Source organism: Monopterus albus, unplaced genomic scaffold (assembly GCF_001952655.1).
Source record: "Monopterus albus unplaced genomic scaffold, M_albus_1.0 scaffold31.1, whole genome shotgun sequence".
In the NCBI taxonomy this organism is placed as follows: Eukaryota; Metazoa; Chordata; class Actinopteri; order Synbranchiformes; family Synbranchidae; genus Monopterus; species Monopterus albus.
The window spans coordinates 4,728,114-4,738,964 of NW_018127911.1; the positions used below are offsets into that span (position 1 = coordinate 4,728,114).

At 40.6% G+C, this 10,851-nt stretch overlaps 1 protein-coding gene across 1 annotated transcript in view; it reads right to left on the reverse strand.

The window, feature by feature from the left end:
- Positions 1–3,007: 3,007 nt before the first annotated feature.
- The window catches only part of LOC109958329 (doublecortin domain-containing protein 2-like), a 28,474-nt gene continuing 20,630 nt past the window's right edge, over positions 3,008–10,851 (reverse strand). Inside the window, exons 11-15 of the mRNA XM_020596874.1 lie at positions 10,005–10,075; positions 9,249–9,401; positions 4,835–4,895; positions 3,430–4,125; positions 3,008–3,042 (exon numbers count right to left, since the gene is read on the reverse strand). Of these exons, the coding sequence (XP_020452530.1) occupies positions 3,008–3,042; positions 3,430–4,125; positions 4,835–4,895; positions 9,249–9,401; positions 10,005–10,075 (1,016 nt within the window). The remainder of the gene's footprint in view (positions 3,043–3,429; positions 4,126–4,834; positions 4,896–9,248; positions 9,402–10,004; positions 10,076–10,851) is intronic.

Sequence of the window (10,851 nt, forward strand, 5' to 3'; positions counted from 1 at the left end):
CCTTGAACAAGGAGAAGGGCTGTTTGCAGTATACCAAAAGAGGCAGAAGAAGGATGTTGGGACCACTCCAGCACTACAGCTAAGTCACTACCTTGACATAGCCGAAGGACAGAATGCTCTCTTGTTCTGGGCAATGAACATGAAGACTCTCCCTTCTCTCTTCCAAGTGGCCATCAGAGTTTTGGCAGTGCCTGCATCCAGTGCTCCAGTGGAGCGAGTTTTCAGCCATGGTGGTGTCATACTATGGCCTCATCGTGCAATTGTGTTACTTTGTTTCAATAAAAATTAAAAAAAGGATCATCCTGTTTGATGGCATGTCACATCAACTGTATGTAGATATTTTAAATTATGAAAGATTTACAATCAGAGAGAAAGCACAGGCAAGCAGGGGCTTACTAACTGATGCAGGATCATATCAATGCATTAATATTCATGCAAAACACAGCTGTTACAGGACTAAAAACAAAAGCTATTATTATTTAGATTGTTGTGCTGCAGTTGCGCAGTGGCTCCTTGGGAAATTAGTGGATAATGAGAATCTGATTCCTTTGTGCACAGACAAAAAAACAATCTCACATAAATACATCCTGGTTGCTCATTAAGGCATATGTTTTATATATTTATATGTGCTACCAGTCAAAGGTTTGGACACATTTTCACATAAAGGTGAAGGTTTGTCCAGACTTCTCTGTGTTAGTGTGTGTTCTTTAAATCTTTCTAGACAAATACACCAGCAAGACAGTAAATGACACATTAACTAGCTGTAAACTTACATCACAGAACATCTGGATCTCGACTCAACTCTGCTCGCTTTTGGTACCGGGTGCTTGGTTTTCCACTGCAGATGGTCCCCTCTCAGTGTCAACACTCCGACTAACGACTGGTCAGAGATATATCGCTAGTGATCAATGTGCGACACGTCCTGGAACAAAGAAAGCACCATTTTTAAACGTTATTTAATGCTAACCGCTACTTTACTGTAGTTACTGTACTAACTACAAACAGCCACATAGTGAGAATCAAGAACAGCGTTTGGTATCACCTCTGCTCGCATGGAACCTCAACCAAGGTGATAACCAAAAATAGTATCAGGTACTATTCCCAACATTGGCCTGATGGAAAAACAAATAAGACCGGTCAAGTTGGTTGAGTCGAGCTGGTACCAGGCGGTTGAAAAGGAGCTATAAATTCATCCCACAAGGGATGACTCGTCAGCCAAAATTGATCAGGCTTCCTTCAGAGACCTGACCTTATACAGGTCATAAAGGTCATTGAAGGATGTGCCAGTAATTCTGCTCCACACCTTCACAATACCATGGAAATGATTTTTCTGTTTAACAGAAAGTAACCAGTACCAATGAATAAAGGGAAAGATACAAACTGATTCAATAAAACAAGAAAAAAACATCTTCAAAAAAAGTGATGCTGACATGAAAACTGTGAAGCTTACGAAAAAAATGCAAAAGCATCATTGTTTAGTTTACCATGAAATTAAGAGTCATTAAGTTTGGAGAAAATGGTTCCATGTGCACAAACTGTCTTTTATGTCATGTTGAAGATAAACAATAAACTCTGTCTCTCTTGGGCTGCCACTTTTTTATTTTAATATCCTTGAGCTATTTGCAGGTAGCGCCACTGAGAGTCTCCTGCTCAGACGTCTGGCCGAGAAAGTAGCATCAATAACAAACTTAACATCATACAAGACCAACAATACATTTCTTTTCCATTGTTTTTGTTTGTTTGTTTTTTTTTTGACCACACACACACAAATACATGCACACACTCTCCTTTTTTGTCAGCCAGAAATGAACATGACTCATGACACTGAGGTGACACTGAGCTACTGATGTGGAATTTATGGTGGAACTGTGAAACTTAGCTGCTACGGTCAAGACAGAGCTCATACAGCCCCTGCACACACACATGGACCAGGTCAAGCACGATGTATAGAAGGTGTGAAGAGAAAGTTCACAGCTACTGTAGACGGCAACTGAGAATATTTCCACAGTGGCTGATGCACAGTGATATCACCAGATTAAATAACAGGACCTTTGTGTTGTTGTTTGTCACATATGACACATTTCTCTTTATGGAGAATGTGAAGGTACATCACACCATGTTGAATGTTAGAACAGGGGCGCCATTTTGGGAGAGACTTGTATTTACCTGCATATATTTTTATTTTGTTTGGCTAAAAAGCTGCTTAAATCATTTGGACAACAGTCTCACTTTAGAGACTGTGGTAATTGAAGATGGATAACCTTAGCTGACTCTATATGACTAGGGGTGGGCCTAGAGATCCCGATGATGAGAGCGACAGACTGAAAAATGACTCTGCACACTGATCTCAGCTGCCGGTTTGGGAGCTAATGTTAACTAGCAGCTGTCGGCAGATAACACAAACACTGCTGATGAATCAATTTCTGTCCTGTCTGTGATCAAACCAAACACTAAGGTGGACGTTTGGACGTAGTTGAAGTGTCCGCTACTGTATATAGCTCTATGGGGTAGCTTTTTTTTTTAATTCACTTATAGATGTATGTAGTGTATATCTTTATGATTTATAGTCAGTGTGAGCTCCTGAAAATGGTGCATTTACCCAAAATTCAATACAGCATGACGACAACTTCACATTCTCTATCTGTGGGTATTTAGCATTGTTTTTAATCAATCTGTTGCTTGGATAGTTTAGCAGAGCGCTTTTTTGCATGCAAAAATGTCATGCTCTCTTATTGTTTGTCACACTTTGAGGGATTTATTGTAAAATACTTGTCTTGAGAAGATAAATACTTTCAGTTTGACCAAAGTGACTAGTTGAAACATTTGATGTGTCCCTGTATCACAGTTGTCGTACACAGCATCCACCTATTGGTCATATTCAGGTTAAGCTGCCAGACCTTTCCATGAACCTCAGATACTATGGAATTGATTTTCCCTGTTGTAAAAAACCTAACAGAATATTCCTTTCTGCTCCGAGCGTGCTGTTCCACAAACTCTACCAAAGGCTTCAGCTGCCAGCTCCTTCAGTGACCAAGGCTTCCTCTAATAGCCAGAGGGGAAAGGAATAAGGATTCCCATGGCAGCAATGCCTGTAGGTACTGTACTGCTGGCTTGCTGTACCATTTTACTGGCATCCAAATTTACCTATGACCCATAATTAAATTATGAGCTTGGCAAGGTTGTTCAAAGTTAGGCCATTTATTTGCATCGAAAAGCAGGCTCCTTCTGTGCATGCAAATGAAATATCCCACAGATGTTGTTTTTCGCTGTGACTGTTCCACTCTGCGACTGATTTATAGTAAGAGCCATCCTTATTGGCATTACTATTATTGGTCCTTAGTCTCCATCTGGGATTGATGAAGCGCCCTGTTTTGGTGAAATATTGTGATGTCTTTGTTCCGGCATTTAGCAGATGAGCATCTGGCTGACCTAACATCTGGCAAATGGCTTTCATCTCCTCATATGAAGCGTCACCAGGGAAGAGGTAGTTGCCGAAGTACAGGAAGGCTATGACACATCCCAGTCCCCACATATCGATGGCTTCCGATATGGGAAGACCCAGGAACACCTCTGGCGCCCTGAATGAGGGTGCTTGCAGGGTCATTCCAACCTTTGCTTTTCTGACTGGGAGAGCCAGGCCAAAATCAATTAATTTCACCTTGAAGGGCTGATCCTGATGATTGACTAGCATGATATTGTCCACTTTCACATCGGTATGCATAATGCCAAGTCCTTTCAGGGCATTAAATGCTTTTAGTACTTGTTGTGTGATCGGGCGGATTTCATTAAGCGTCAGTGGCTGGAAGTGTCTCTCTTTCATCAGGTCCCAAAGACTCTTGTCTAGCATTTCAAAGGCCAGACAATAGCAGTTTTCACAATCAAAGGCGTCTATGAATTCCACCAAGTTGTTTTGGTCTGGGTCGAGAGTGCTGATTTGTTGTAGCATGTCCACTTCCTGATGAATGTCAGCATTGCTGAGATGGCTTTTGTGGATTTTGATGGCTACAGTCTCATTATTTAGGAGGTTCAAACACTTGGCAACTTTGCCAAAACTTCCTTCTCCTATGAAATCCTGTATAACATATCGTCCCGACTGGCAGTAGATTGTGCTGCCTATTTTTAGCTCTGGTAAAGACATTTTTGCAGTAAAATGTTTCCAGAAATACTAGCAAATCGACTTAAATTCGCCTAACTTGAGGGTATCTGGTAAAGAACTGATAATACTAGTAAGATGATTTAAAATCAGCCAAACTGTAGCTCAAGTGGTGTTATATCCGAGAACCGTTTCACTTTGTAAGCGAGGATATTAGAGTATTGCCTTTGATGTCCGTGTCACGTGATTCCATACATGACGTCACGCTTAAACCTCTAACATTCTAATGTTTTTGTTCAAATTCAGAGGAGCTTTACTGCCATGACAACTTCCTGTCAATGCTTCATTTCCAAATTTATCATTTAGAACAGTGGTTCCCAAAGTGGGGGTCGCGTGATGATTCCCAGTCATAATGTAAACTAAACTGCATTTCCACTAAAACTGCAAATTTGCCTTCATATATTTTGGTAATATTTTTTCGTAATAAAGTTCGTCTATGTGTTAGCCCTGCAATGGATTGGCGACCTGTCCAGGGTGTACCCCGCCTTCGCCCGATTGCCGGCTGGGATTTTTTCACTAGAATGAAACGGTGGTTGTTATCAACAAAAGACAATATAGAGAGAGACCAGCGGAGGAGCGGGCGGGGAAACTGGGAGACAACCAGGCGAAGAAGCCGATGGAGAAGCCAACAGACATGATAGCGGAGGAAAGAGAAGCACAGCCGCTAGAAATGCTATCTACCTCCGGTAAAGCCCGCCAAATCCATAGACACCATGTCCGCCAACAATCGGAGCGTCCCGCCCTTAAAACCCAGATATATAGGGAGGAATTGATCAAATATGGGTTCACATGCATCGTCATAAACGAGGTACAACATCCCCAGTGTGTAGGTTCTGGCACATGAAAGCCTTAAGCCTGTAAAAATGCTATGACACCAAGCATCCCAGTCTTGCTGGTAAACCTGTTGATTTTTGGAGACAACGACTTGAGACTGACTTATGACTTGCAAAACAATGACTTGGTCCCACCTCTGACACACACTGAAAGGGGCCAGTGGAAGAGATAAGAGAAAACTGATGGTGACTCCAGAAATAACACCTTGAGGATCATCGCCTCCACCAGTTAGGCTGTATGACTCACTCACACACACACACACACACACACACACACACCTGCCCCTGTCTCCCCTGCCTTTCCCTGTGCCTCTTGTTCTTTGATGTCTCTTTCTACCTCATTCCGTCTCTCACTCTTGTTCCTCCCTTTCTCGTGGGATGGTGACTCACAAACACATCGGCTGCATGAATCCCAGTTTGAACAGCTGTGCAGGGATACCAGAGTTGTTATAGCACACACACAGAAACAGTTCCCACTATGGGTTCCTACCTGTGAGAGGTAGTTTAGAGTGGCTTTTTGTAATCTTATTTCATGGGCAGAGAAAGGTAAAACGACTAAATGAACATGAAATGACATGAATGGTGGTTGCGTTGGATTGGGAGTGGATGTTTGACAAATAATACGTTTACTTAAAGGGGGCAAAGAATGTCATCACCTTTTCCTCAATGATAAGTGTCTGTGTTGCAAATGACTGGCTCTTGCTTAGCCAATATCAACAACTCCATACTGCAAAGGTGGAAGCACTTTTACTAAAATACTGGAATAAACTATAATGTAAGCCTGGGGTACAGTTTCAAGTGTATGTTACAGTGCCTTGTGAAAGTATTCGGCCCCCTTGAACTTTGCGACCTTTTGCCACATTTCAGGCTTCAAACATAAAGATATAAAACTGTAATTTTTTGTGAAGAATCAACAACAAGTGGGACACAGTCATGAAGTGGAACGAAATTTATTGGATATTTCAAACTTTTTTAACAAATAAAAAACTGAAAAATTGGGCGTGCAAAATTATTCAGCCCCTTTACTTTCAGTGCAGCAAACTCTCTCCAGAAGTTCAGTGAGGATCTCTGAATGATCCAATGTTGACCTAAATGACTAATGATGATAAATAGAATCCACCTGTGTGTAATCAAGTCTCCGTATAAATGCACCTGCACTGTGATAGTCTCAGAGGTCCGTTTAAAGCGCAGAGAGCATCATGAAGAACAAGGAACACACCAGGCAGGTCCGAGATACTGTTGTGGAGAAGTTTAAAGCCGGATTTGGATACAAAAAGATTTCCCAAGCTTTAAACATCCCAAGGAGCACTGTGCAAGTGATAATATTGAAATGGAAGGAGTATCAGACCACTGCAAATCTACCAAGACCTGGCCGTCCCTCTAAACTTTCAGCTCATACAAGGAGAAGACTGATCAGAGATGCAGCCAAGCGGCCCATGATCACTCTGGATGAACTGCAGAGATCTACAGCTGAGGTGGGAGACTCTGTCCATAGGACAACAATCAGTCGTATACTGCACAAATCTGGCCTTTATGGAAGAGTGGCAAGAAGAAAGCCATTTCTTAAAGATATCCATAAAAAGTGTCGTTTAAAGTTTGCCACAAGCCACCTGGGAGACACACCAAACATGTGGAAGAAGGTGCTCTGGTCAGATGAAACCAAAATTGAACTTTTTGGCAACAATGCAAAACGTTATGTTTGGCGTAAAAGCAACACAGCTCATCACCCTGAACACACCATCCCCACTGTCAAACATGGTGGTGGCAGCATCATGGTTTGGGGCTGCTTTTCTTCAGCAGGGACAGGGAAGATGGTTCAAATTGATGGGAAGATGGATGGAGCCCAATACAGGACCATTCTGGAAGGAAACCTGATGGAGTCTGCAAAAGACCTGAGACTGGGACGGAGATTTGTCTTCCAACCAGACAATGATCCAAAACATAAAGCAAAATCTACAATGGAATGGTTCACAAATAAACATATCCAGGTGTTAGAATGGCCAAGTCAAAGTCCAGACCTGAATCCACTCGAGAATCTGTGGAAAGAACTGAAAACTGCTGTTCACAAATGCTCTCCATCCAACCTCACTGAGCTCGAGCTGTTTTGCAAGGAGGCATGGGCAAAAATTTCAGTCTCTCGATGTGCAAAACTGATAGAGACATACCCCAAGTGACTTACAGCTGTAATCGCAGCAAAAGGTGGCGCTACCAAGTATTAACTTAAGGGGGCTGAATAATTTTGCACGCCCAATTTTTCAGTTTTTTATTTGTTAAAAAAGTTTGAAATATCCAATAAATTTCGTTCCACTTCATGATTGTGTCCCACTTGTTGTTGATTCTTCACAAAAAATTACAGTTTTATATTTTTATGTTTGAAGCCTGAAATGTGGCAAAAGGTCGCAAAGTTCAAGGCGGCCGAATACTTTCGCAAGGCACTGTATGTAATATTTCTACTACCCTTAATTACAGACACAAATTTGACTGTTGAAGTTACTAGTTACTTGCAGACCCACATTAAAATGACTTATGAGCATATAAAGTACACATGGATGTAGAGGTGTCTCTATATTTACATCCTCCCCTACATCCTAAATTCAGTTACATACATGAGAGGGTCAGAATACACCTCTGAATATAATGTAGTCCAGTACAACACCACTTTTACTATGACCTCAATAACAATTCAATTTATACCTTTATGACAATTTCACCAAAACCAATCATTTTGAGCTTCATAAACACAGATGTTAAGGCAGAAGTGTTGCACTGAACTGCACACAGCTGTACAGGTGTACCTAATAAAGTGGCCGGTGAGCCATAAACAAGCTGATAACTTTATTTAAAATTCCTTCAGGAGCCCACTACTCTTATGTAAACCACGTTCAAAATAAAAGTGGAAAGTTTAAAGTTATCAAAGAAGATTTAAACATAAATGTTTACCTTTCAATCATACCACAGACAGTGGAATGCCATTTCAATTTAAGTATTGTTTTTATTTTTATTTCACAAGTTTTATTAAAGTCATTTCATACTGATATGACAGGAATAAAGGAGAGGCAGACGAGTCGCATTAAAGCATCTTGTGAAGGTGCATAACTGCTCAAATTTTCTTTTTGTCAATGATTTATTGATTTCAGTAGAATATAATTACAAATAAACACATTTTCATTTAGTAACTAAATATTGAGGGATTAGGATTTGGAATAGGTTTACCAAGAAGACTTCCAAACTGTATCTGTCATCATACGATTTAGCTTAACATTCAGACATGTAGCTTATTGTACTTACTTAAAAAGTTCATTTTTATCACTGGCAAATAGACAAAAATAGCATACATATAAAAGTGTTAAAACAAGCAGCTACAGTAGCACAGCCATACCTGGTAAAAATATAAAACATATGTATGAATTCAAACACTAATGTGTAACTGCGGCTATGCTCCACTTGCCCACTCACTACAGTGCTCCCAGTATTTGTTTTATGTTTTTCAGGCTTGAGTAATGTTTTGATGATTAGCATTTCAGAGCAGGCCTAATTTTGATGGTGTCTTTGTACTTGACATCACTTAGCATTATTTAGCCATTTGAAGCTTCTGTTATTTGCTCGGCCTTGCGAGACCGCTGCTTTTCAGCTTCTACAAGGGCGCCTAGTAAAAATATCAGTGACTGCAGTCTAGTCGTGCTTTGCCTTCCATGAATTTGTTCTGCCATTACTGTATATATGGACTGTACTGTATTGCTTTCTATTTTCAGCACTGCTCATTAAATAACTTTTACATTTTCTTTCTTTCCTAGTCCTCATTTTTCCTGCTTTTATCTAGGTTCCATTTACCACCGTTCTCTCCATCCAAGGCCTCTGTGCCACATGCTGAAATTTTACGTTCAGCTCTGCTTCACTTTTCAACTCATTGTCTTCTCAGCTGACCTCTTCATTCACATCGTTCTCCTCTTCTTGCTGACTCCAGCGTTTGCTTTGCTCACATCTTCTTCCGTTTCGTTACTGTTGCTGCTGCTACTTCTGCCAGTATCAATCACTTTAGTTTAATTATCTGACTGAGTGTTCCCTGTGTCGCTGCTGTTCTGATTCTCTCCTGTGTCTACATCTTTATTTTGGTCACTGGTGCTGGATCCCTGCTCCTCACTCTTAGCCTCCTCCTCTTCCACCTCCTCCTCCTTCTCCTCCTCCTCCTCCTTCTCCTCATTCTCCTCCTTCTCCTTCTCCTCCTCCTCCTCCTCCTTCTCCTCCTTCTCCTCAGGCTCTACTGTTGCTTCTTCCTCTCTTTCATCATTTTGCTCATCATTTTCCTTCTCTTCTCCTCCCTGCTCTTCACCATTTGTCTCTTCATTCTCCTCCTTTGTGTCTTCTGTGGTGCTTTCATCAGCGACCTCTTGCTTCTCTCCTTCTTCTGCAGGATTCTGTAACGCAGTAACACCACAGAAACAATTTATGGCTCTAAATATTTCAACAGGTGCAGAGTATAATCGGATTGTTTACAATAATTGTGATTTACACTTCCCTGAAAGAGCATGGCAGTTCTGTTGAATTATGAGCACTTGAAAATCATTTGGAGCCAAAGCATGATTTTTTTTTTCAAGATTGTTGTTTTATAGCATGTCGATGAATATGAAACACACAATGGAGAAAGAACACAAATTCCTAATGCCCTGTGCTACTGTATATCAAGCAGGTATTAATTAACAGGTAATGAATGTGCAATTAAATAACAGGTATTGCATAATTATATATGCATATAGTTAGTAAATTCAATTCAAACTAATTGTTTATATGACATATAGGTATGAATTATGTGTCTGAAAGCATCGAAAGACATATTTTCTGGGTCTGATGCAAGACAGAATTATGACAAAGACCTAAGCCCACATTACAACATGTAACATGCCTGCTCTGACCTTAATGAGAGGTTATATCAAAGAAAACACACACCACAAATCTCTTTGGAAAAATGTCATTGATGGTTCCTGCAATGATCTATTATGCACAGTACTGTATGCTTATACCTCATCAACTGGCTGGTCCTGAGGGGGTTTGTCGTCAGTGTTTCCATCATCAGCTTTTGAATCTAGGTCATCTAGGGAATAGAGGGGAAGCGGAGGTTTCAGTGTGATATTGCGACATATAGAAATCCATGCATTTCACCTTTATTTGTGATACTGTGCCCTGAATGGGCTTGTTAGGGGCAATATAACTTGCAATAGGTGTTATCCTAGTGCAAATACTGAACATTTATTCTATCATATACAGGCTAAGGTAGACTTGTCTAGGCCAAATCAGACAAAACAGCGAGACACAGGTAATAAAATGGTATGAAGTGGATCAAAGGCATGGATAATATTTTTATCCACTGAGTGATATTTTGTTTTTAGGCTCAATGTGACTAAATGAAGCAGAAAACAAAGCAGCTCTACACTTCACAGCATTGTGTATGACTTTAATGTAAAACAATTCCAAAAAGGCTATGTGCTGTTAACTCAGATGGACTGAATGTCTCTCTTGTTGTGTAAAATCACCGTACCATCAGTTTGTGATCCATTTCATAATGTAATATTCCTTGATGTGCTCATTACTTTTTAAGACCCTAAACCCTGAATTCCTCAGTCAGTGCCCATTACATTATTTCAGAAATCCATAAAATACACATAAATAAGGGAGCATTTATTCATCCTAAGTGATTGTAGAAATTACAGTATGAAGTCTTTATTTGGGTGCTGTGCTTTCAGGCTTGAACAAACACGGCACAAGAGTGACACCTGGTGGTAAAGAGGAATCTCAGGCAAGTAAACAACTGCCCCTGACAATGGAAGTGTGTCACCATCAGCCAGTAAACATTTTACAGGATCAGCAGGA